General features: G+C 43.4%; 2 protein-coding genes, 1 long non-coding RNA gene and 4 other non-coding genes across 17 annotated transcripts; 1 reads left to right on the top strand and 6 right to left on the bottom strand.

Annotated features, from left to right (window-relative positions):
- Positions 1-5869: 5869 nt before the first annotated feature.
- Positions 5870-5988, bottom strand: LOC148336459 (5S ribosomal RNA). The gene has a single exon (XR_015843492.1). It is a non-coding gene; the product is annotated as a 5S ribosomal RNA (ribosomal RNA).
- Positions 5989-6997: 1009 nt separating this feature from the next.
- LOC148336458 (5S ribosomal RNA) lies at positions 6998-7116 on the bottom strand. The gene has a single exon (XR_015843863.1). It is a non-coding gene; the product is annotated as a 5S ribosomal RNA (ribosomal RNA).
- A 1010-nt stretch (positions 7117-8126) lies between these two features.
- LOC148336457 (5S ribosomal RNA) lies at positions 8127-8245 on the bottom strand. Its single transcript, XR_015843862.1, has one exon. It is a non-coding gene; the product is annotated as a 5S ribosomal RNA (ribosomal RNA).
- A 1011-nt stretch (positions 8246-9256) lies between these two features.
- LOC148336456 (5S ribosomal RNA) lies at positions 9257-9375 on the bottom strand. The gene has a single exon (XR_015843424.1). It is a non-coding gene; the product is annotated as a 5S ribosomal RNA (ribosomal RNA).
- Positions 9376-10485: 1110 nt separating this feature from the next.
- On the top strand, positions 10486-12447 carry LOC148336455 (uncharacterized). The gene is made up of 2 exons (XM_088295959.1): positions 10486-10889; positions 10959-12447. Exons 1-2 carry the CDS (start codon positions 10778-10780, stop codon positions 11819-11821), a joined length of 975 nt encoding a protein of 324 aa, XP_088152085.1. The 5' UTR covers positions 10486-10777; the 3' UTR covers positions 11822-12447.
- On the bottom strand, positions 10919-23464 carry LOC148336454 (uncharacterized). 11 transcript variants are annotated; one of them, XM_088295958.1, is made up of 7 exons: positions 23260-23464; positions 15873-16057; positions 14949-15010; positions 14530-14644; positions 12697-12803; positions 12112-12202; positions 10919-11375 (listed from the first exon to the last, which is right to left on the bottom strand). In XM_088295958.1, the coding sequence occupies exons 2-7, from the start codon at positions 15880-15882 to the stop codon at positions 11341-11343; spliced, it is 420 nt and encodes a 139-aa protein (XP_088152084.1). In that variant the 5' UTR covers positions 15883-16057; positions 23260-23464; the 3' UTR covers positions 10919-11340. The 11 variants fall into 11 exon arrangements, 3 of the variants coding, with proteins under 3 accessions (XP_088152084.1, XP_088152082.1, XP_088152083.1); XR_015843167.1 differs by having other exon boundaries at positions 14904-15010; positions 15873-23449; XM_088295956.1 differs by lacking the exon at positions 10919-11375 and having other exon boundaries at positions 11707-12202.
- A 1302-nt stretch (positions 23465-24766) lies between these two features.
- Positions 24767-25649, bottom strand: LOC148336453 (uncharacterized). The gene is made up of 4 exons (XR_015843287.1): positions 25191-25649; positions 25054-25102; positions 24912-24977; positions 24767-24827 (listed from the first exon to the last, which is right to left on the bottom strand). It is a non-coding gene; the product is annotated as an uncharacterized LOC148336453 (long non-coding RNA).
- Positions 25650-26186: the final 537 nt, after the last annotated feature.

Raw genomic sequence — 26186 nt, 5'->3', positions numbered from 1 at the left:
CAGTTATCTTAAAATCTTCCTGTTTTCACTGCTGTCAATTACTTTAAATTCAATCTTATTTCTTTTAATATGTTGTACTACTGCTCACTCATTTATTTCATCAGTAGTCATTAAAGCTATGTGATTATTTCTTAAATTATAGCGGACGTGAGGCCGAAACACAACCATAGAACTATTTTGAAATAAAAACAACTTAAACACACCCCTTGATGTAGCATTCCCTCATTTGAGAACAACTGAATTCATGTAAAAACAGTACATGTGTAATTGATGAGAGCCTGCAGAGAAAGCTTGGGTTGAAACAATAGCTTTATGTGTAAAAAAAAAAAAACTGAAACAAAAAAAACACCAAACTATCTACATTGTAACAATTAAGCAATCACTGCTTTGTGAAGAACAAAGCATGTGGGAAGATCTTTGTCTTTTCTGATGCTGCTTTCACTCCACTTTCCAGGTCATTGTACTCTCCCAGGCAAAAGCAACCCTCCTGCAGTATGCCACCAAGAGAATCCTGGGTCAAGCCTCTTTGAAATGCTATGACTGTGATGAAAGTTATCAAAATTTGTCCTCTGATTGCCAACATGTTTTGCAACAAATATAGTATTAAAATAAGGAAGGGCACCATCATCTTTGTCGACGCCTGTTTCATGAGTTGGTTTTCTTCTCTGTTGAACCACATACAATTAAAAAGCAAAGCCTGATTTTTTTTTTTTCAAATTAAAATTACTTCGACAGACATGACCACTAGTGATGAGTGCTGAGGGGACACGCCCCTACTCAGCTGACCGAAATCAAAACAATAACAAAGGCATGGCATGGACGGTGATAAAATAATAACAAAACCCTGCCATGACCGACACGGGTCATGACAGTACCCCCACCTAAAGGGACGGATCCCAGACGTCCCAAAACAAACAAAAAAAAAAAATTGTCCAAAAACGAGGGTGGGCGGAAGGGGGCCGGAAGGCGGGACCACGACCCGCAATCAAAAGACTGGTCAGGCGGGTGTCCGGGAGGCCAGACCAGCGAGTCCAGTTGTGGCCATTCAGGCGGCCGACCGGGGGACCAGACCAGCGAGTCCAGCTGTGGCCATTCAGGCGGACGTCCAGGAGGCCCCGGTTGCCACCTGGAGTACGTCGCCGAGGCTGAGACGAGACGCGGCGACGGGTGCAGCCGAGGCAGGAACTTGGAGCGGCGGCGGGCCGGGCGCAGCCGAGACAGAAACTTGGAGCGGTGACGGACTGGGCGCAGCCGAGATAGTAACTTGGAGCGATGGCGGACCGCCGGGCACCGCCGAGGCAGATACGGGAAGCGGCGGCGGTTCATCGGGCGCCGCCGAGACATGAGCTTGGAGCGGCGGCGGGCCGGGCACGGTCGAGACAAGAACCTGGAGCGTCAGAGGGCCTGGCGCAGCCGAGAAAGGAACCTGAAGGCGCGGCGGACCAGGCGCAGCCGAGACAGTAACTTGGCGCGTCGGAGGGCCTGGTGCAGCCGAGACAGGAACCTGAAGCGGCGGAGGGTCGTCGACTGCCGTCGAGGCAGGAACTCGGAGCAGACGCTGGACACGCTTCGCCGCAACATGGACTTGGGGCGGAGGCAAGATGTGCTCCGCCGCAACATGGACTTGGGGCGGGCGCAAGACGTGCACCGCAGCAACATGGACTTGGGGCGGACGCATGACGTGCACCGCCGGAACATGGTCTTGGGGCGGACGCGGGACGTGCTCCGCCGGGACATGAGCTTGGGGCAGAAGCCGGACGTGCACCGCCGGAACGTGGACTTGGGGCGGACGCGGGACGTGCTCCGCCGGGACGTGAACTTGGGACGGACGCAAGGTGTGCTCTGCCGGAACGTGAACTTGGGGCGGACGCAGGGCGTGCTCTGCCGGAACGTGAACTTGGGGCGAACGCTGGACGTGCACCGCAGCAACATGGACTTGGGGCGAACGCAAGACGTGCACCGCAGCAACATGGACTTGAGGCGCTGGCGAGGAGCCGGGACGGGGCTCAGCAGCTGGCGGGGAGCCGGGACGGGGCTCAGCAGCTGGCGGGGAGCCGGGACGGGGCTCAGCAGCTGGCGGGGAGCCGGGACGGGGCTCAGCAGCTGGCGGGGAGCCGGGACGGGGCTCAGCAGCTGGCGGGGAGCCGGGACGGGGCTCAGAAGCTGGCGGGGAGCCGGGACGGGGCTCAGAAGCTGGCGGGGAGCCGGGACGGGGCTCAGCAGCTGGCGGGGAGCCGGGACGGGGCTCAGCAGCTGGCGGGGAGCCGGGACGGGGCTGAGCAGCTGGCGGGGAGCCGGAACGGGGCTCAGCAGCTGGTGGGGAGCCGGAGTGGGACTCTGGAGGCTGCAGCCGGCGAGGGCCCGGCACTGGAGGCTGCAGCCGATGAGGGGCCGGCACTGGAGGCTGCAGCCGACGAGGGGCCGGCACTGGAGGCTGCAGCAGCTGACGTGGAGGCGGCGTGGGTTGCTGCAGCTGACGTGGAGGCGGCGTGGGTTGCTGCAGCTGACGTGGAGGCGGCGTGGGTTGCTGCAGCTGAAGTGGAGGCGGCGTGGGTTGCTGCAGCTGACGTGGAGGCGGCGTGGGTTGCGGCAGCTGACGTGGAGGCGGCGTGGTCTGTGCCGATGACGTGGAGGCGGCATGGGTGTCTGCAGCTGACGTGGAGGCTGCGGCGGGCCGGGCGCAGCAGGCGGACCGGGCGCAGCCGAGACGGGGGACCTGATCCCTATCAGCCTGCCGCCATAGGGTGTCAGGGGAACGAGAGACACGAGGGACCGAAACTACTGGTGCCGGTGAACGTGAGCTATGAGACGCAAGGGGGACGTGACAAGGTGCGGAAACCGACGGTGGACGACGTGGCCGTGATCTATGTGACTTTGGACGTGAAGCGCGCGAGGTAGAGTGAGAGGTGGACTCAAAACAGTCAAAAGAAAAAGGTGACGGAAGTTGTTCGGGGGGAGGAAAGTGACGGGTCCTAACCGAATCTGTGTCGCGCTGGGCGTATAACAGGTTGTATATGTGTTCAAAATCGTCCTCATGATCTGAGTCAACCACAATGTGAGGGGGTGAAATGGCAAGGTGCTCAAATTCGTCTTCGTAGTCGGAGTCTATGATAAGATGTGGAGGTATGACCGGTTGGTAATCAATACCGTGATCGTGGAAAGAGAGGGGAGAAACAGACGTAGAACGGGAAATAGAACCTACATGAAGGACACGGGTTGGTCGGCAGGCTGAGGGGGGTAGTCCGAGCGGCGACGACGACGCCGCCGAGAGCTTCTCGCTGGGTCCGAGTTTGGTCGGAACATTCTGTCAGGTTCGCCGATCGCCGGTGGGCGAGGAGGAGGCGGACCCAGACTGCGAGGAAGCCGGGAAAAGGGTAAACTAAAGGGAATTTATGAAATTAATCAAAACGAGGACAAACAACGTGGCGTGGACGAACAAACGTGGCAGGGTGCAAAATGACAAAGACAAACTCAACGTGACTAAACAGAACAAAAATGACAAGTAACGAGGACCGTGACAAACACTGGGGATCGTGGGCATGAGCATGGGCATGAGCAAGAGCGAGAATGAGAGTGGCCGTGACAGTCCGTAAAGGGAGTAGATGGGAGTCAGGTGTGTGAGGCTAACGGGGAACAGGTGCGTGGCTGGTGGGGACGGAGTGCTGAGGGGACACGCCCCTACTCAGCTGACCGAAATCAAAACAATAACAAAGGCATGGCATAGACGGTGACAAAATAATAACAAAACCCTGCCATGACCGACACGGGTCATGACAAGTTGATCGTCGAAACACGTGCGGAGCCAAAACCGGGAAGTATTTAAAGGGAAACGGAAGGCAAGGGCGTGTCCTCCAAACAATGCGATACTATGTATATAATTAAATGTAAATACTAATATGTAAATTACTTAACTGCATACATGAACTATACATATAATTAATTATAAATAAATAACAAGGAACAAATAAATTAAATCCAGGCCCAATTATGGCTACATTTACACTGACCTTAGTATGAGTTGAACAGAAGTTGCCCTGCTAGAAATTCCCAGAAGTCTGGTGCTGACAGAATTTACTTTGAGAGCAGTCATAGCATTTCAAAGAGGCTTGACCCAGGATTCTCTTAGACATTATGCGGCATACTGCAGGAGGGCTGCTTTTGCCTGGGAGAGTACAATGACCTGGAAAGTGGAGTGAAAGCAGCATCAGAAAAGACAACGATCTTCCCACATGCTTTGTTCTTCACAAAGCAGTGATTGCTTAATTGTTGCAATGTAAATAGTTTGGTGGGGGTTTTCTTGTTTCAGTTTTTTTTTTTTTTTACACATAAAGCTATTGTTTCAACCCAAGCTCTCATCAATTACACATGTACTGTTTTTACATGAATTCAGTAGTTCTCAAATGAGGGAATGCTACATCGAGGGGTGTGTTTATGTTGTTTTTATTTCAAAATAGTTCAACGGATATGTTTCGACCTCACGTCTGCTATAATTTAAGAAATAATCACATAGCTTTAATGACTACTGATGAAATAAATGAGTGAGCAGTAGAACAACATATTAAAAGAAATAAGATCGAATTCAAAGTAATTGACAGCAGTGAAAACAGGAAGATTTTAAGATAACTGTATGCTAGCAAAAAAAGCTACAACTGTGAGTGTAACATGTTTACCTGAAGTTCCTCCGGTAACAGTTGCTTTCCAGAATCATGAAGAATGTAAATTGCGCAGAAACATACAAAACATCGGTTCATTCCAGGAACTAGTTTATAACCTGGAATTAATAACAAATACGAGTGATTGAAGTGATTAACTGAACGCGGTAGCACGATACCTAGCTCCTTGTTCGACAGCATCAAAAACAAAATAGACTGACGCCGGAGCGTTAGTGTTTGTGACGTCACCGCGTGAATTAAAACGTAGAATATCTATCGAACGGAAGCAGCACAAACAAAACTTTTAACAGTACAAACGAGCACAAACGAATGGCACCGACCCATTTGGATGAAAATGGGGGGCTGGGTGACGTCATCACTCGAAATAAAACAAAGTGTAATATCTCTGGAACCGTAGCAGCACAAACGAAAATTTTAACAGCACAAACGCAGCACAAACGAAACAAATTATTTCCCCCTATTTTTGCAAGAAATGGGGGGCCAACGTTTGCTACAGTTCTGCCGCGGACGACTCGCAAATGCGTGTCAGGAGACTTGTGTGTGGCTCCGTAGCTACACATTCGGACCACATGGGGGCACTAATATTATACCAGCCCCGTACCACCAATATATACACCAATAACTTGGGGGGGCGTTCACTGCTATCCACCCATGGTCATGTACCATTTATTTGACATTATTTAAATTAAATTGGAATAAATTGAAGAATAAAGTGGAACTAATAAAATAAGAACCAATGATATAACCAGTGAAGCTAAAAAAATGAATGAAGCTTCTCCACACCTGCTAATTGCCACATTAACTATACTTCCCTTTATTGCATTCAGTAAACGCCATTTTTTTAAATTGATTCATTAACTTTTTATTTCGTAAACACTCACTGCACCAACCCAACCGGACTGCATCGGGTCATATGTCTGCTACACCTGTAGACTCCGAGGGTACCCTTTTGGTCTTAATGTGTGGCTCCGGAGCCACAGTCAAGTCTCCAGACACGCATTTGCAAATTGCCACACGCATTTGCGAGTCGTCCACGGCGAGACTGTAGCAACACCCAAAGGCAGGGGACGCTGAATGTTGGCAATTTGTGCTCTCAGCCTGTCAGGCGAATATGTGGAAATTTATAAAAAAGCAGCTCGCATACTTGCTTACATTGGTCAAAGTTTTTTTTATTTATTTATTTTTTGCGGTGCAAAAGCTTACAGCACCTGATATTCCCAGGCAGTCTCCCATCTAAGTACTAACCAGGCCCGACCCTGCTTAGCTTCCGAGATCGGACGAGACCGGGCGTTCTCAGGGTAGTATGGCCGTGAGCGAGAATTCCTTCCAAAATTTTGCATTTTATACATGTGGTCTTTATTGTGGCAAATACTTCAATCCAAAAATACGTAACAAGAATCTGGAACTATAACCACAGTCACAAATGTGTCACAACAATCTACAATGCATGATTGAAGTCACAGATATATGACAAATATCAGCAAATGTGTACAATGATTTGTTGGCACATACACATGGTTAAATGCGGACAAAAATCCGTAGATGGGCGACCTGTAAAAACGGGACCTTTTGATTGGCTGTGTTCTTACAGGTGACGTTTGCTACAGTCCTGCCGCGGACGACTCGCAAATGCGTGTGCTGATTTGCAAATGCGTGTCAGGAGACGTGTGTGGCTCCGTAGCTACACATTCGGACCACATGGGGGCACTAATATTATACCAGCCCCGTACCACCAATATATACACCAATAACTTGGGGGGGCGTTCACTGCTATCCACCCATGGTCATGTACCATTTATTTGACATTATTTAAATTAAATTGGAATAAATGGAAGAATAAAGTGGAACTAATAAAATAAGAACCAATGATATAACCAGTGAAGCTAAAAAAAATGAATGAAGCTTCTCCACACCTGCTAATTGCCACATTAACTATACTTCCCTTTATTGCATTCAGTAAACACCATTTTTTAAAATTGATTCATTAACTTTTTATTTAGTAAACACTCACTGCACCAACCCAACCGGACTGCATCGGGTCATATGTCTGCTACACCTGTAGAATCCGAGGGTACCCTTTTGGTCAATGTGTGGCTCCGGAGCCACAGTCAAGTCTCCAGACACGCATTTGCAAATTGCCACACGCATTTGCGAGTCGTCCACGGCGAGACTGTAGCAACACCCAAAGGCAGAGGACGCTGAATGTTGGCATTTTGTGCTCTCAGCCTGTCAGGCGAATATGTGGAAATTTATAAAAAAGCAGCTCGCATACTTGCTTACATTTGTCAAAGTTTTTTTTATTTATTTATTTTTTGCGGTGCAAAAGCTTACAGCACCTGGTATTCCCAGGCGGTCTCCCATCCAAGTACTAACCAGGCCCGACCCTGCTTAGCTTCCGAGATCGGACGAGATCGGGCGTTCTCAGGGTAGTATGGCCGTAAGCGAGAATTCCTTCCAAAATTTTGCATTTTATACATGTGGTCTTTATTGTGGCAAATACTTCAATCCAAAAATACGTAACAAGAATCTGAAACTATAACCACAGTCACAAATGTGTCACAACAATCTACAATGCATGATTGAAGTCACAGATATATGACAAATATCAGCAAATGTGTACAATGATTTGTTGGCACATACACATGGTTAAATGCGGACAAAAATCCGTAGATGGGCGACCTGTAAAAACGGGACCTTTTGATTGGCTGTGTTCTTACAGGTGACGTTTGCTACAGTCCTGCCGCGGACGACTCGCAAATGCGTGTGCTGATTTGCAAATGCGTGTCAGGAGACGTGTGTGGCTCCGTAGCTACACATTCGGACCACATGGGGGCACTAATATTATACCAGCCCCGTACCACCAATATATACACCAATAACTTGGGGGGGCGTTCACTGCTATCCACCCATGGTCATGTACCATTTATTTGACATTATTTAAATTAAATTGGAATAAATGGAAGAATAAAGTGGAACTAATAAAATAAGAACCAATGATATAACCAGTGAAGCTAAAAAAAAATGAATGAAGCTTCTCCACACCTGCTAATTGCCACATTAACTATACTTCCCTTTATTGCATTCAGTAAACACCATTTTTTAAAATTGATTCATTAACTTTTTATTTAGTAAACACTCACTGCACCAACCCAACCGGACTGCATCGGGTCATATGTCTGCTACACCTGTAGAATCCGAGGGTACCCTTTTGGTCAATGTGTGGCTCCGGAGCCACAGTCAAGTCTCCAGACACGCATTTGCAAATTGCCACACGCATTTGCGAGTCGTCCACGGCGAGACTGTAGCAACACCCAAAGGCAGAGGACGCTGAATGTTGGCATTTTGTGCTCTCAGCCTGTCAGGCGAATATGTGGAAATTTATAAAAAAGCAGCTCGCATACTTGCTTACATTTGTCAAAGTTTTTTTTATTTATTTATTTTTTGCGGTGCAAAAGCTTACAGCACCTGGTATTCCCAGGCGGTCTCCCATCCAAGTACTAACCAGGCCCGACCCTGCTTAGCTTCCGAGATCGGACGAGATCGGGCGTTCTCAGGGTAGTATGGCCGTAAGCGAGAATTCCTTCCAAAATTTTGCATTTTATACATGTGGTCTTTATTGTGGCAAATACTTCAATCCAAAAATACGTAACAAGAATCTGAAACTATAACCACAGTCACAAATGTGTCACAACAATCTACAATGCATGATTGAAGTCACAGATATATGACAAATATCAGCAAATGTGTACAATGATTTGTTGGCACATACACATGGTTAAATGCGGACAAAAATCCGTAGATGGGCGACCTGTAAAAACGGGACCTTTTGATTGGCTGTGTTCTTACAGGTGACGTTTGCTACAGTCCTGCCGCGGACGACTCGCAAATGCGTGTGCTGATTTGCAAATGCGTGTCAGGAGACGTGTGTGGCTCCGTAGCTACACATTCGGACCACATGGGGGCACTAATATTATACCAGCCCCGTACCACCAATATATACACCAATAACTTGGGGGGGCGTTCACTGCTATCCACCCATGGTCATGTACCATTTATTTGACATTATTTAAATTAAATTGGAATAAATGGAAGAATAAAGTGGAACTAATAAAATAAGAACCAATGATATAACCAGTGAAGCTAAAAAAAATGAATGAAGCTTCTCCACACCTGCTAATTGCCACATTAACTATACTTCCCTTTATTGCATTCAGTAAACACCATTTTTTAAAATTGATTCATTAACTTTTTATTTAGTAAACACTCACTGCACCAACCCAACCGGACTGCATCGGGTCATATGTCTGCTACACCTGTAGACTCCGAGGGTACCCTTTTGGTCAATGTGTGGCTCCGGAGCCACAGTCAAGTCTCCAGACACGCATTTGCAAATTGCCACACGCATTTGCGAGTCGTCCACGGCGAGACTGTAGCAACACCCAAAGGCAGAGGACGCTGAATGTTGGCATTTTGTGCTCTCAGCCTGTCAGGCGAATATGTGGAAATTTATAAAAAAGCAGCTCGCATACTTGCTTATATATTTGTCAAAGTTTTTTTTATTTATTTATTTTTTGCGGTGCAAAAGCTTACAGCACCTGGTATTCCCAGGCGGTCTCCCATCCAAGTACTAACCAGGCCCGACCCTGCTTAGCTTCCGAGATCGGACGAGATCGGGCGTTCTCAGGATAGTATGGCCGTAAGCGAGAATTCCCTCCAAAATTTTGCATTTTATACATGTGGTCGTTATTGTGGCAAATACAATCCAAAAATACGTAACAAGAATCTGAAACTATAACCACAGTCACAAATGTGTCACAACAATCTACAATGCATGATTGAAGTCACAGATATATGACAAATATCAGCAAATGTGTACAATGATTTGTTGGCACATACACATGGTTAAATGCGGACAAAAATCCGTAGATGGGCGAAGAGATAATAGAATTACGCTTTTTTAAATTTTGATGACATCATAGCCCCGCCCACAGAATTACGCTTTTGTCTCGTTGTCCCCGCCTACAGAATTACGCTTTTGTCCAAAATGGCCGCTATCCCCGCCCCTGTGTTAAAACTATCCAATCTCCAGCCACCTATTTCAAAATATTTACATATTCCCTGCCCGTTGAAGGTTTAATACCACTCCTACAGAATTACGCTTTTGTCGAAGTGGGCCCCGCCTACAGAATTACGCTTTTTGTCTCGTTGTGATGACGTTGTATGTGTGTGTGTGTGTGGGCCAAGGGCCCCCGCCTACAGAATTACGCTTTTTGTCTCGTTGTGATGACGTTGTGTGTGTGATTGGGAGGGGGGCTTGGCCCCCCTCCCAAACTGTATGCTTCTTATGTTAAAAACAATGTGTTCCCTGCGTGCGTGCGTCCCCAACCCAAACTGTACTTATGTTATTCATATTTTAATATCTGAAGTATATAAAGCATCCAATGCAATGTTCTATTTAAATAAATAAAATTAAATTAAACGAGTGAAATAATATGAGTTGAAAAGAGCAGGCGTTGTTTTTACCTTTGAATAAGATGTTTATTCGGTGGATATAGGTCATCCATATTTAAATATCTGAAGTATATAAAGCATCCAATGAAATGAGCTATATCTAATTAAATAATGTAGATGTATAAAATTAAATTAAACGAGTGAAATAATACGAGTTGAGAAGAGCAGGCGTTGTTATTACCTTTGAATAATATGTTTATTCGGTTGATATTTGCCCTTTTTGCAAACATGTCTGGACATATTCCCAGCGACATAAGTTTAAACATGGTATTGTGCAGGCTTGGGGGTTTGTCCGGGCAAGACGCCGGACAACCCTCCAAGCCTGCAGCAGCCTCAAGGTGTTTCAAAAGATAGTGAGTGGCGACATCCTGTCGATCGATGGGCAGCCGTGGGCATCCGGGCGACCACCCTCCTCCTTCTTACCTTTTTGTAAAATCTGCCGAGTCATGTTTACTTGTCTGGACATGTATCTGTTGGCTACATTTGGCCAATCGAACCACGCCATTTAACCCTCCCCCGGTCTCAAACCAGTATAAGTAAAGCCCAAGTCACGCTCTGCACAGACAAGACAATTTTTCCAGCTCGTGAAAGAAATGAAGACGTGTAGACCAAGACGTCATCTGGGTGTGAACAGCAAGGCCCGAAGGGTGACAACCATCGCCGCACCTGATCATATTGACAACAACATTGCAGAAATCTCTTCAGGTAAACGATGCAATTAATCTTTAACTATATAGCTTTCTAATATTTAATCATGGTATCTTTGTATTACAGATAGCGGTGTGGATGAACCTACATGCGATCAAGATCTGAATATGGATGTTGTGGAAACCTTTACAACTACAAACATGGAACAGGTTGAGACCTCTACAAATGTAGACCAGGATGGACCCTCTACAAAAACAGGCGAGGACCAGACTGTGCCATCATACTCCTTGTGGATGGGGGGCCCAGGAATCTTAGCAAGACCTGTTGCACCCTCGTACAACAACGGCGAGCCATCGTATTCAGGGTGGAGTCGTCCCGTTTCGCCGACACCGTCGTCGACACCTCCGATGACCCCCACCTCGTCGGCCGAATCTTCACAAAACGAGAAGGTACAACTGTCCAGTTGGTCCGACCAGGCTGATTCTCCACAAACCACGGAGATCAAGGTTCAGACCGTCAACGACCCTGACCACGGACCAGCACCTATTTCCGAAGATGAGGCAAAACATATGTCATGGGATAATCCTCCTAAGGGATGGATTGATATGGATGTCGTATTAGTTGTTAAGGCGGCTATTATTTACATGGTCAGACGTTTTTTGATAAAGTATCACAAAAAAAGGGGTTGTTTGCATAGCTATAGATACCTATGCAATTGTTATTATCTAAGACTGCACTATGACCGCATCATGCCCATCCTTTGCGGTAAAAAGTTTTTACCATGTATTCACTACTTGTTGGATTTGTGTTCTGTAAAAGCGGATAAAGAAACAGTCAAGCGAATTGCAGAGATCTTAATGGTGGACTTAGCACTCGTAAAGGACTTACCGGACCGCCTTAAAGCGGATGAGCCCATATGTTTTATGATATATCGTGATCAACTTGATACTTTCGAAGAATATCTTATAGAAAATATTAACTTTGAATAAAAAATGGGTAATGTCTTCAGAAAATTATCGTTTTTTGGCTATAGAAGCCAAGGGTGGGCATATATAATAAATAGAGCAATTACATATAACCCCGATGATAAAGACCCTTTCATTGAAAATTTTTTATTGTTTATGCAAAAAGTGCGTGCCATGTCTTTAACAATTTTTCAGGAGCCTTGGGAATTGTTTGTGCAACATGTCATATTTTTGAGTCGCTCGGGATTGATCGACACGTTTCAAAATATTTTGGAAAATTGGGAAAATGCGATAAGTGTAGGACATGTACTTACCATACTCACGCTGTTTAACGATGTGATAAGATACCGTCTCCGTCATCAACAACCTGTGGATCTCGCGCACGAATTGAAGCTGTTTGAAGACCTGTTAGAATCAAAAGTTAATCCATCTGTTTTAACCCTGACCTATAGACTTTTTACATCTTAGAGAATCCTTATCACGTGTAACCATACTTAACCTTCTTTCAATAAAAAATGGATGTTTTTAAAAAGATGCTTTTGTGTCTGTCTGTGTGTTTAGATAAATAGCGATGTGATGTTTGTCACTAAATCATAAACCGTCATGAGCGTTAAGCGGTGGTTGAAAAAACTGTACTACGACCCCGCTCATCCAGCCAGCTTTGGAGGTGTAGAACGCCTTCATTTAGCTGCGTCGGAGAAAATGGGTCAGAAAGTGACGCGTCATAAAGTCAAGGATTTTTTATCTTCGCAAGATGCATACACCTTGCACAAACCAGCACGAATTCATTTCCCTAGGAACAGAGTTTTTGTGTCCAGTCCTATGAATCAATTCCAAGCCGATCTATGTGATATGCAAGCTCTGACCGAGTACAACGATGGTTTTAAATACCTACTCACAATCATCGATGTGTTCTCAAAACGAGCGTATGCCCGTGTGCTGATGAACAAGACGGGGCCAGAAGTTGTTCGAGCCTTTGAGTCGGTCTTATCCTTTAGCGGCATCCCTAAAAAGTTACAAACAGACAAGGGGAAGGAGTTCTTCAACACGCAATTTCAGAGGTTGATGAAAAAACACAATATTAATCATTTTGCAACAGCCAGTGATTTGAAAGCCTCGGTGGTCGAAAGGTTTAATCGAACTTTAAAAACTCGAATGTGGCGATATTTCACCGCCAACAACACACGTCGTTATATCGACGTATTACAAGATTTAATCGATAGTTACAATGAAAGTTATCATACAAGTATAAAAATGAAACCTAACCAAGTCACACCAGATAACACATGGCTTGTCTTCCAAAACTTGTACGGCAACATACCCTCTGGGGGTAGTGATAGAATAAAAATGATATTTAAACAAGGAGATCTCGTTAGAATATCAAAAGTGCGAGGTGTGTTTGACAAGAAATATGAACAGAGTTTTACAGACGAGTTATTTACGATAGCGGAGTGTGTACCGCGTTTTCCACCTGTTTACAAGCTTAAAGACTACGACGGTGAAATAGTGCAAGGAACTTTTTATGCACACGAGCTCCAGAAAGTCACGATATCCAAGGATCAAATCTTTCAAGTGGAGAAGATTATCAAACGGCGTAAAGTCGGCGGACAGAAACAGTTTCTCATACGTTGGAAGGGCTGGCCTGTGAAATATGACAGTTGGGTCCCCGCTACACAAGTCGTCGACGTATAAATAAGAAGCTTTACAACGAATCTCGACATTTACCAACATGGATCCGAATCTTGAAGGGGGGTTTTACGTCACCTTACCCTCCAATGCAAGTTCTGATGTGTATGTAGACAATACGATAGCTGAATACAGAGTGAATCTGGCTCATCATATCGATCTCGAAGGTAATTGGGAAGTAGCTCTGAGTGAAATATCCTACCCCCATACATGGTTCAACGTGCCTGAAGATCAAGCATCTTTTGACTATGTAGATGCATGGGAAAACGGTGAACCAACACCAGGTGCTTTGGCACCTCTTTACTATGATGAAAACAAATTCACCATCAAATCCTTAAGCCTGTCGGCTGGGTACTACGATAATATTAAGAAAATAGGACAAGATGTGGAAGCGCTCCTCAAAAAGATCCATCCGGAAATCCATGTTGTATACCATTATTTAAAGGAGAGATTTTTCTGGGCAGGGAATGGTCATTACAAGATACGCTTTCGTCCCGCGTTAGCCTACATTTTTGGGGCGTTACCCGATGAATGGGTTACCTGCGGACCCCAGTGGACAGCGAGCCAACATCCTGCGGATATAAAAGCGGGGATGTACCATCTATATGTTTATACAGACGTGGTGTATCATCAGGCTGTGGGTGACGCTTTCGCTCCGCTCTTGAGAACGATACCCATCGATGATAATCACGGTGACATTGTATTTAAAGCCTTTAATCCTCTTTATTACATGCCTGTTAGTAGGAAGCATATTGAGGATATAAGAATCGAAGTTAAGACGGATCAGAATCAACCCGTGGGATTTACACGCGGTAAAGTTATCGCTACTCTGCACTTTAGACCCAGATAGAAAAATGGTTGTATTGGATACGCATCATGATCTTTACCGTTTTGTCGATTATTACGAAAACCAAGCGGGTGGGTCGTTATCAGGTTTTCATGGATTACCGGTCCAATATGGGCGTGGATTGGGTTCAATCTTTGCCAAATTATTTCGTTTTGTGAGTCCATTAATCAAAAGAGGGTTCAGCGTTGCCAGACCTCACCTGCAAACGGCTGCGAAAAACATTGCAACAGATGTAGCCGGTCGGGTGTTAGAACGAATAAACCGTAAGGCGGAGCCTCAAGAAGGTTCGGGTTTAATGGTTCTGGCACGAAGACCTGCAAAAAGACCCATCGGACAAAGGTTGAGAGAGCCTAAAAAACGCAAACGCGTGTCCAAGAAGAAATCAGTCAAGAAAAGGAGACGGCGAAGAAACACCGGGGATATTTTCTCTTAACCAAAATTGACCATTAGGGTTATTCATCATGGCTCTTTTGCATCACAAGTCAGCAGAGTGCACCCTAACTGAACTGGATTTATTTAGTCCACCCATGACACAACTATCAATCGAACAAAGTCAATATGTGGAAATGTTACCTATCTCGGCTCTCACCGATGATGGTCCTGTGGAGTTTTTCATACCTGGAGAAGGATCCAAATATCTCGACCTCTCAGACACCCTGCTTCAGCTGCACCTGAGGGTACTCAACAGAGATGGTAGCATTTTACCCACAGATCAACGAGTCGGTATTATTAATTATCCTTTGAATACAATCTTCTCACAAGTGGATGTAACATTAGGCGACAGGTTGATCTCGCAATCTAGCGCAACCCATCCATACAGAGCTATGATAGAGACGTTGTTAAACTTTTCAGAAGCCTCTCTTAGAAGCCAATTCACAGCGGCTATGTTTTACAAAGATACATCAGGGCATATGGATTCAACAGTCTTAACGGGGGATGCTGTTAACAAAGGATTACTGCGCAGAGCAGAATATGTGTTGGGTTCCCGAACATTCACCGTGATAGGACCTCTACACGCCGACATATTTTTTTGTGAGAGACATCTTCTCAATAACGTGGATCTACGAGTGAAACTCATCAAAGCCAACGACCAATTTTGTTTTATGAGCCCTCCCGATGTGAACTACCATCTGAAAATCGTGGGCGCTTCCCTCTTTGTGAAAAGAGTCGCCGTTTCACCAGCCATCTCTATCGGTCATGCTGCGGCTCTCAACAAAGAAAATGCTTTGTATCCGTTATCAAGAATTAATGTGAAAACGTATTCCATCCCGCAACATTCCAGAACCTGTCAACAAGATAATCTTTTCCTCGGTCATACACCTCGATATGTGGTGTTAGGTCTTGTAAATCACAACGCCTTTGTGGGCAGAAAAGATTTGAATCCCTTTAATTTCGCTCATCATCATTTGGAATATTTAGCGCTCTGCCAAGAGGGGAGACAGATACCAGCCAAAGCTTTCCAGCCCCAATTTAATGCAGGAAACGCCGTTCGAGAATTTCATAACCTGTTTACATCGACAGGAAGACATTTGAAAGATTTACCTCTTTGCATCAACAGGGAGGATTTTTCCGGTGGATATGCGCTGTATGTTTTTAACTTAAACCCCAACGATGATTCAGGAGCTCTCGCACCTGTCTCCAGCGGAAGTTTGAGGTTAGAAATGAGATTTAGACTCCCACTCCCTCACACAACCACACTTATTGTGTACGCCTGCTACGATTCCATCCTGGAAATAAATTCAAAACGACAGGTATTAGTGGATTATTACTGATGAACGGGAAAGAGCTGGAGCAACTCATGAAACGTCTACAAGGGCGTTTATTTGGAGGTGTTTACGCTTCGGATGAAATAAATTCGCTGCAGCCTAACCCCCCAATCTTCTACATCGTCAACACACATCCTCGACACTTACCCGGTGAACACTGGCTGGCTCTGACGTTGGAAAAAGATGGAACCAGTACTTTTTTTGACGCTTTTGGATTTCCTCCTGAATTTCAATATTATCCGCAAAACATTAACTCTTTTTTGAAAAAACATTCCGATCGTATTTTGTATCATAACAGACGTCTACAACACGAGCTATCAATCACCTGTGGTCAACATTGCGTCTATTATTTAACACATAGAGGCTGTGGTTTGAGTTATCAGGATGTGTTAACATGCTATAAGGATGATGTGTTAAAGAATGATGCCATGGTAACTAGTTTTGTAAAGCATTATCAAACCTGTGCGGAAAAGACATGTGCCGGTCAAGCGGCGTGTTCTTTTAAAAAATTTCAAACCTGTCATTGTCTGTAATCATTTAAAATGTATTTTATTGAATAAAAACACATGTATAAACATACAAAGGTTTTAGATTTTTCATTAAAACTTATGAAGAGGAATACCCCACCCACTTTACAGGGGCGGGTCTTTTTCTATTAGTTTTTTTCTTCTTCCTAATGGATGTCCTCTTGTTTGTGTCATCATCAGAGCTTAACGAACCTCGGAGTTTCAACCGTCTGAATTCGTCACGGGCGTGAGGGTTGACGATGGTGGTCTCCGGAATATTGAGTTCGTGTAGAGTGTGAAGAAACTCCTTCCAGCCTCTAGGGGTTCGAGTCGCGATGTTTTTACTCGTCAAAGTAATCTGCCTGAGTAAATCGGTCATGTGAGATCCTTTTATAGGCTTATCTTGAAACATGAATTCATGACGAGGGGTCCAGCTTCTATCAGCATCCTTAAGTTTTCTCAAAACATAGTCTGCGTTTTTCCGATAACGCGTTGGAATGTTATGCAGAATATCGAACCAGGGTTCGATTTCATTCCCCACCATTTTGTCTTGTACCTCAACATTCGAAATCTTTGAAGGGTTCAAAACCTCAGGGGTTAGAGACACGGTCAGAGGTCGTTCTTCCTTTTCACCTTGTTTGAGAAGGCTTAAATAACGATGAAGTAAAGACTGATACCTTGTTATTTTTTCATGAGGGGACAAGGATTGATCTTCCAAAACTGCCTTCATCTTCACATCCATGTCCTGTTCGGCAGTTTGTCTGATGGTAGGTTCGGGTTTTTTCAGACGTTCCAGTTGTTGTGGTGTGAGAAGAAACATTTTCTGGGCTGTTTTCAAACTCATGATGGCTAGTTTTTGTTGATTAACCCACCCAAAAGATTACCTAGGAAGGGTACAACTGTTCCCAACAGAGGAAGAATAAATCCACCCCTTTGAGTCAAAAAGGCGCGTTTTTTCTTAAGACTTGTTTTTTTACGTGCCAATAGTCTAATAATTTTCTTTTGTTTTTTTAATTTCTTAAACTGTGAAGGTGAAAGCGGTATATGACCCTTTAATAGATTGAAAGCAATTTCACAGAGGACCTTGATCAAAGAAGGTGGACCTCTGGTTAGTATGTCTTTACGTCTCTTAGCCGTGGCTTGAAACAGGTTCCTGAGTTGCGGAGCGTTTGTTTTTAAAAGCTTGGACATGTCAATTTTTGGAAATGTAGACGGTAGGCCACTGATCAGGAAGTACACCCGTTCTCAAACGGTATTGTTCTGGACATGTGGGTGTTAAATCCACCAATAAATACCCATGAGCGTCTTTGGTGGCATCTTCAAAACTTTCTAAAAAATAATTTTTCTTCGTAGGGAATATCTGATTAGCCAAAATACTGGTTTGTAATTTATCCCGAGGATTTTTGAACAAGACCATGTAATTACTATTTAGACTAATAGTACGACTGTATTTACCTTGGTGGAATACATTCTGAGTTAACAATATGACGCTCATATTTCTATGATGCCTATATTGGGTAAAGATTTTCACCACTTCAGGATGGTCCGATGCTTGGAAGATCAGATCATCAAGGATGATTAGATGAGTCTGGTGTAACGGGAACAAGGCTTCGTCATCAAAAGATTCTGGGAGACCTTTTAGGAATTTTATGTTTTTAATCAACTTTTGTAATTGGTTGTACAAGGGTTGATATGAGGTATAAATCCATACAATATTGTCAGGTACATTTCTCATAACATGTTGACAGTCTTCCAAAACACGTTTCACAAAATATGTTTTCCCACAACCGCTAGGCCCTGAGATCAAACATGAAAAAGGCACTTGGAGACGCGGATCGAATTCGACCTGTGATAATTCCATTTTCCCCTTAATAACCAAAAGGCACACTACGTCCGTCCGGCAAAAGTCTTCGTTTGTCGTAGACCACCCTAAACTTTTTGACGAATGAAGTATTTCTGACGCGAAACCCTTTTTTATCACGGACGATGCTGTGTTGTGGTGTCTTAAGCGAGTGCGTGTCGGGTTCGTTGCCATGCGTCGTGCTGGATATGTATCCCTCCACTAAGTCTTTGACACTGTCAAAGTTGATGTTTAGACCGCTTTCGTGCGTCTGTGTGATACCTTTAACCTTCATCACCGTTTTTTTAGTATCTCGAGTTTGATAGGCATAGCTTTTAGGACCGGCCGAAACAAATTCCTGAATGCTGTCACCGTCCAATTCATCAGTCAGATCACCGAGATACTGGCCTAGTTTTAGAGCCGTTTCCCCATCCCTGACCACGTAGATGAGGCTGTCTGTGTCAGTGTATAGAACCCTGTCTTGTAACTGCTCCAAAAATCTGTACATGAACAATCTTGCATGGGCTGTTGTAAAGCAAGCCACAAAGATGTTTGAGGTGTCGGAGGGTCGTGAAAGAATGTTCTTTTTGTCGCTGTATTGAATCATCGCGGTGTCTGATTTGATGAAACCGAAGTAATCGATGTCATACAAACCCGAAAACATGATTTTAAAAAATTCTTCGGGTTTGTTGGTCAGTTTTGTTTGTTTTAAATTATCTCTCTGACCATATTTTCCCCAGAGAGAATTTAGACAAAGTTTAGAAACCTGTCTCTTACCAGGATTCACTTTGATGCGTTCAGGATCCAGCCGGATACCTTGATGTGTCATGTAATCATTGATGTATTTGTCCCTCCCCACCTGATCGGTGACATTGGATGGATAGCCAGAGGCTTCCTGCTTCCCCTTGAGGAAGGTGTTCATGTAAGCTTTAAAGATGTTATTGCTCACTGAGTCGAAATGCCACACCTCCACAATTTCAACCAATCTGTAACCAAGGTCAAGAGCCTTGTTAAACTCAATAGTGACCCAAACACCGAGCAGAGCCCTGCTCTCGTCATCGTGGTGACACGATGAGGTTTGGTTGTTGATTTCGGCACATGTTCTACAGAGAGGGAACGTCAGTTTACCTTTAGCTGTTTTGTAAGGTAACAAAGGCAACAAGAGACCGCGTGGTGGGTAGACTTTGGCTTTGATCAGCCCGAAATATTTACGTGGGTCGGCAAAGTCTTTGCGGATAACGATCGGATGACCGAGAGGATAGGCGCAGTTGCTGTTGACATAAGGATACAGAGAGGTGACATCGACATAGAACACTTGCTCATTCAGAGAGGCCGTGTATCGCAATGTGAATACGCTGGTTCTGCCCCCGAAAAGAGCCTGACGTGGTGCTAGGGGTTCAGGATGTTGATAAGTAAGCAGGAACTCTTTCACACCCTGATGAGTTTTCTTCATGTTCAACCACACGTGTTCTTTCATTACCGTGAGACGCACACACGGATCCGATTTCAAGGTCGAGAGTTTCTTCTGGCTAATATCAAACAATTCTTGAAAGGTTTGATTTGTCAGAGGGAAACGTTCAGTTGGTGTATAACAATCGGGACAGCCGTGGTAGAAACAACCTAGATATTCAAAAACATGTTTTACACCATCAATTTCAACATAGCCATCCACGACGTAGCGACCGAGTTGTTTTTCACCCCCGTTCAAAGCGTGTTGTATAGGCAATTTTTGACTGTGTATGATCCACTCCAAATACTGGATGGAAGCATGTGAGAAGGCTTTATATTGTCTCGCGTAATTATCGGATGATGTTATAGCCAATGTCTGAGGTTGGAGAAAATTGGTACGGAAAACGCCCATGCATGCTGATGCTATGGTGACATAATTGAATGGATCGACGCCTGTCTCGTTTAGAAACTCGTTTCTAAATTTTGTACAACCCTCGGTTAGAATGTCAACATCGTTTTTGCAGTACATCAGCGCCTCCTTCCTGAAATCAAAGGTTCCCCGACATTCTCTTTCATACCATTCAAGGAATTTGGTACGGTTGGCTGTTGTCATGCGTTCTAACCCATATTCACATGGTTGAGGATAGGAACCCACGTAGTTGAGATTTTCCAATGAGCTGAATTTGTGAGGGAAATACCCTTTACATTGATCTTCAAAACCTAGAGTTTTAGGCATTGCGCTCAGAGGCATGGGTAAAAATGATAGCGAGTCGATGAATCTGAGACAGTTTGACTCAAGCTTGAGACATAAGATTTTACTACCAGTCAAGATAACCTTAGGAACGAGACCCATGTCAATCATCGCTGATACAATGAGCTGGGAATCAAATGAACGAGCATTGTGGGCTATAAGAGTGGTGCCTTTGTAACGAGGTTTTCTGAAATGCTCAATGAGCTTTACGGCGCAATCAGGTCCTACCCATTGATGTTCTTCCCCTTGGAGTGATTTTGTGCAGACCATAAAGGGTTTGTGCACCTTTTCCTGATCCTCATATGTTTCAAAGTCATAGAAGACGATTTTTTCACGGGGTTCTTGTTTTGGGAGAGGTTGGATATAACACTGATGTTGTTCCCTAGTTATATCAGTATCTTTCAGCGGCATTTTACATGAGACACATTTTTTAACTAAACAGTTATGTTTTGCCTCTTGTGTATTATTGGTCTTGTAATAGTTAAGGCCGCAATCTGGACATTTTTTGTATCTATCGCAAAAGCTGCCAACTTTTCCACCGGTTATTTGATGCTTGGCATAGCAGACAGCGTTTCGACATGATTTATTACAGCCCTTGCAAAGGATGGGTTTCAGAGGCCGAGTTTTACAGGTCGGGTCTATGCAAACATGACAATGTCCGGGGCATTGATGTAGATTCTTATTATTGTAACCCTTGTAACAATAACAACAGAAATAACTACATCCCATCAAACCAACTGGACTTTTCACGCCGTAAAAGTGTTGATTTTGTAAAAACATCACCAAGGGATCTGCGGTTTTGGGGTATTCTGTCTCGAAATGAATCAATGGTCCAAACTCTCCTTCTTTTCTATATAGAACCACAATCTTACGACCCAAAAGCGTCTCGAATTTATTGATATCATTAAATCCAACAGGGGTCGTCTCATCCATCCCAACAGCTCTTTGATACTCGAGTGCTTGTCGATAGATCTCTTGCTCCGTCAATGAGTTATCCATTAAAAGCGCTAACGATGTAGCAAAGCATAGTTGTGTATCACCCGGATTGTTCGGCACCAGTAAATGCTTTCTTTTTTTAACAAGTATTTCATGATCCAAAAGACTGCCTATTCGACGTTTTTGACCCATACCTCCGCGAATATCACTTACAATTTGGATGACAAACTCTAGTTGTCTATCAAACAGGACTTGTGCGTTAGACTGTACGAGTCGATCGAGCAGATTTTGAACAGCGTTTTCACATACGTCGGGGTCGTCTGACATGCGAATCGTCTCATGTATATTTACATTTTCCCCCACCACTTCCAATTGAACCATATCCCCAGGCAATACGTTCGATAATGCGTGATCCATCTGTTCATTTATCGAGCCCATGATAGCGGTGTAAAATGCTGGAAAATCAGTGTTATCAACGGGTTCTGGTATGTTTAACGGGATCCTGAGTTCTGTATTATTGAAACGATCTCGTATGATTACCCGATGTCCACCTCTCTGTTCAACTGAATCCTCTAACGATTGGTTGTTTAAATGGTCACCTGAAGTTTGAGTTTGACCGTTTGATGTGGCTGGTGCGTTTGTGAATTCAGCAATCTGCATGGGTTCATGTTCATTTGGATCGGCCGGTGCTTTTGTGATTTCATCTGATGTGGATAGGGCGTTTGTGATTTCATTTGGATCGGCCGGTGCTTTTGTGATTTCATCTGATGTGGATAGGGCGTTTGTGATTTCATCTGACGACGCAGGTGCATTTGTGACATCCTCAGGCTGCGAGTTGTCCTCATCTGGCGTGGCAGGTGCGTTTGTGAAATCAACATCATCAGTTGTCATTGGTTCGTGTTCATTTGATGTGTTCTGCGCGCTTGGTAAATCAAGAACTGAGTTTAATAATGTTAGTTCGATAGGTGGCGTTTGTGCGCGATCGTTTGGGCGTATATGACCATCTGATGTCTGTGTTCCCCCCGGCTGATTTAATGAGGGGACTGATAAATGAACATCCGCTGTTTGTCCATTATTGTTTGATGTGAGTAATGCTAGGTCTAGTGGTTGTGATTGCGTGTGTATCTGGTCCCTTTCTGATGTTTGTATTTGATCGTTTAACGCGAATATTGTTAGATCGAGCGGTTGTGATTGCGTGTGTATGCGATCATCTGTTGTTAAATCAAGCGGTTGTGATTGTGTGTGTATTTGACCGTTTAATGCTAGTATTGTTAGGTCTAGAGGTTGTGTTTGATCATTTGATGTGTGTCTTGTTAGATCGAGCAGTTGTGTATTATCGTTCGCCATATCGCTGTTTTGGGTCTGTTAGGTCTAAAGGATTATAAATCGCCGATTTGTCTTATCGCCGCGAATGGATCGTTAGGTATGCTTGTACTAGCGTCTGACACCATAAACAAAAGCAATGATTTCTGTAATCTAGTGGAAATGTATATGGTATACTACACAATAACAAACACACACGGATTATATATCAGAGAAATGTTACAAGAGATAAAAATGAAAATACAACATCACCATGGATTTGTGAGCTTCTCAGCCAGATCTACCAGTTTGTTGTAAGTACGTAGAACTTCTGTTAGAACCTCATGACGTTCTCTCTGAAGCCTGACTCGCTCATTACCTGGGATAGGACTTCTAGGTCTGATTGGTTGCTCATTTCGACGAGACGATGTGGTTGATCCTGGATTACCGATGGCACCTTCTTCCATGTGACGTGCCCTTGATGGGTTCCCGTTGGAGCCTCCTTCCATGCGACGGCCCTCTGATGGATTCTCGTTGGCGCCTCCTTCCATGCGACGGCCCTCTGATGGGTTCTCATTGACACCTCCCTCCCTATAACGTGCTAGATATGACACACGAGAAATATGTAAGATCTTCAATCATCTCAAAACAGGAAAAAATTATAAATAGAAAGTTAATAATAAATTAAAAAAATAAAATTTTTTACATGATTTAAAATTATTACGGTGGAAAAATAAAAAAATTTAAAAAGTTGAAAAATAATCAAAACTTTTAATTAAAAGACATACTAAATAAAAAAATTTAAAAAGTTGAAAAATAATCAAAACTTTTAATTAAAAGACATACTAAATTAGAAAATTTAAAAATATTTAAAAAATAAATACTTAATTAAAAGTAAATAAAAATTGTATTAATAGTTAACCGATTAATCAAATCAATAATAGAATTATTATCTCAAAAAACCGTTTATATAGCTACACATTATATAGCTACACTTCAAATAGGACAAGTCTAATAACACATTCAAGATCCTTCGAAGAAGGCCGATCGGTAAACACAAGATGCTTCCATAAGCCCTTACAAGATGACCATCCGCTAACCATAGTCCACATATCGTTACACAATATATAGCTACATCTCAAAGACGATAACGCCTCGGAACACATAGCATCTGGTTAGCAACACATTGGAAGCTTAGCATACGGCAATAACTCGGAACACATGTCACCAACAACAGCTATCAAACATATCGTTACACAATATATATAGCTACATCTCAAAGACGATAACGCCTCGGAACACATAGCATCTGGTTAGCAACACATTGGAAGCTTAGCATACGGCAATAACTCGGAACACATGTCACCAACAACAGCTATCAAACATATCGTTACACAATATATAGCTACATCTCAAAGACGATAACGCCTCGGAACACATAGCATCTGGTTAGCAACACATTGGAAGCTTAGCATACGGCAATAACTCGGAACACATGTCACCAACAACAGCTATCAAACATATCGTTACACAATATATAGCTACATCTCAAAGACGATAACGCCTCGGAACACATAGCAAATGCCGACTACAGGTCATACACAGCAGCAATATAGCATCTGGTTAGCAACACATTGGAAGCTTAGCTTACGGCAGCGGCTACCGCTACACCAAGCCAAACAAATGTAGCGAGTATCCGTTATCAAACACGTGTTACACGTTACATGTGGTCGCATACGATTTTTTGAAAAACGCTCTCGTGCACACATTCAAAACATCTCTGCCCTTGTTCACACACAACCGAACAGATATGTTATAAACATTAAGAATCTATTTATATATTATGAGACTTTAGAAACTTACAAAAAATGTTCGTGTCCTCATCCGGCGTATTCGACGGGAAAGACGTATTCACCCGGAAGCGCACTGTTGTACTTCCGGATGTCGCTGGAACAGAGAGAGAGAGAGAGAGAGAGAGAGTGTGGGATAGCGGTCTAGGGGTATTTTAAATCTGTTTGCAACTATATTCACCTTGTTCTGGTGGTGTTTCAAGTTTCACAGTTACTTGCGTGAAAGCGGATTGGTGTGTCTGTGTGTCTGTCATAAAATAGATAAGACATCGAGTCAGTTTATAAGAACTTTTGAATCATAAATATAATAACATTAGACTTACAGGCTGATCTACGTTGATCATTCAGATGATCCTCTGTAAAACAGCATTTCTGAGTATATATAAAGGTATGGTTTAAACAATATTGTTTAGCAAACAAGCATTGTTAAAAATAGATGAAATTATAAGTATTTACTTACGCTCCATTGTTAGGCACTCCTTCGTTTGTTCACGACGTCCTCAAAGATCAAAGTGTTATCCTTACGATCCAATGTTAAGCTTTTCCAGCGCTCGCTCTAGACGTCCTCATCAGAGTTTGAGAAAATTTCTGTCTCTGGTCAAACACAACCATCTATTTAACCCTCCAACCCGAAAAGAAACTCGTGAGCGAGTCGCTATCTTTTTGAAACACCTGAGGGATTAGTCTTTTTCGGTTCAGCGGGAAGTTGAACAAATAATCTCGTGATCTGATAAAACCTACTGGTTTATGCACAACTCCATACATTTCAGGAACTCCTTGAAAAGGAAATTTTTTTTTCAATTTAATATATAAACTTTTCACTAGGTACATAATTGTGATGTGCTGTGTTTCTTTGTGCCCTATTCAGTACTAAATTCCATTGCACTGTCTTATTTATTTATTTATCTAATTTATATATTTGTCTGTATTATTGTTGTATTGCACTGGAGAGGGGAGCCCCATAATCTCGTTGCACACTTGAGTACAATGACAATAAAGGGATTTCTATTTCTATTTCTATTTCTATTTCTATAATTCCACACATTTCAGGACCTCCTTATTACAGATTATTTTTTGTCAATCCCTTGAAAAGGAAAACTTTTGTTCAATTTAATATATAAACGTTTCACTAGGTACATAATTCCATACAATTCATGACCTCCTTATTACAGATTATTTTTTGTCAATCCCTTGAAAAGGAAAACTTTTGTTCAATTTAATATATAAACGTTTCACTAGGTACATAATTCCATACAATTCATGACCTCCTTATTACAGATTATTTTTTGTCAATCCCTTGAAAAGGAAAACTTTTGTTCAATTTAATATATAAACGTTTCACTAGGTAAGTACATGTTCCTGTTATATTTATATAAACGTTTCACTAGGTACATAATTCCATACAATTCAGGACCTCCTTATTACAGATTATTTTTTGTCAATCCCTTGAAAAGGA

This window comes from Idiotropiscis lumnitzeri, chromosome 5 (genome assembly GCF_059441095.1).
Source record: "Idiotropiscis lumnitzeri isolate Australia: NSW breed Sydney's pygmy pipehorse chromosome 5, RoL_Ilum_1.0, whole genome shotgun sequence".
In the NCBI taxonomy this organism is placed as follows: Eukaryota; Metazoa; Chordata; class Actinopteri; order Syngnathiformes; family Syngnathidae; genus Idiotropiscis; species Idiotropiscis lumnitzeri.
This window is presented reverse-complemented; position numbering and strand designations above follow the sequence as displayed.